Source organism: Penaeus monodon, chromosome 28 (assembly GCF_015228065.2).
Source record: "Penaeus monodon isolate SGIC_2016 chromosome 28, NSTDA_Pmon_1, whole genome shotgun sequence".
In the NCBI taxonomy this organism is placed as follows: Eukaryota; Metazoa; Arthropoda; class Malacostraca; order Decapoda; family Penaeidae; genus Penaeus; species Penaeus monodon.
In genome coordinates, this window is record NC_051413.1 from 18,867,423 (window position 1) to 18,868,019 (window position 597).

Below are 597 nucleotides of genomic sequence, written 5' to 3' on the forward strand. Positions count from 1 at the left end.
TTTAGCATCCCTTCCCCCTTCTTACCATCATAGGAGACACGATGATGTGTCTCGGGAGACCCAGAGCAGGAGAACCGCGTCGTCTGTATGCGCGTCACATCAGGCGGTTCTCGCTCGTACTGTATGAATGGACAACACCCTGAGAACACCTTCTTGAAGCCGTTCCGGAATCTGCGGCGAGGCGGCGAGAGAAAAGAAAAAAAGAAGACAAAAGTTGGTTAGTGATTTTGTGATGTTGCACCGAGTATTTTTCTTTCTTTCTTTTACATTGATTGTTTCGTAATTCTGCAGGGCCAAATGGTACGATAAACAGGGAATAGAATGATAGTTCTTCTGTTATCTAGAAAGCAAAATAACCCCGTATAGACAAGGTGGATGATTATCATTACATAGTTATATAAACCGGAACATGTAGTGCACAGAGAAAAAAACATTAGGGCAGGACTGAACAAAAATAAATTGAGAGGGTAAACTTAACCATTTACACATTTACACTGTTTATGCATTTTATTTAGTATATCAGTTACTTGTAAAGATATAACTGTCCTTTAGGAAAAACTATAAAAGGGTTCAAAATGGGCGTGGAGGAATGAACGA

At 40.2% G+C, this 597-nt stretch overlaps 1 protein-coding gene across 1 annotated transcript in view; it reads right to left on the reverse strand.

Moving 5' to 3' along the window:
- Window positions 1–597, reverse strand: part of LOC119591093 (tachykinin-like peptides receptor 99D) — a 37,171-nt gene that overhangs the window by 10,276 nt on the left and 26,298 nt on the right. The window contains exon 7 of the mRNA XM_037939813.1: window positions 26–171. Within this exon, the coding sequence (XP_037795741.1) occupies window positions 26–171 (146 nt within the window). The remainder of the gene's footprint in view (window positions 1–25; window positions 172–597) is intronic.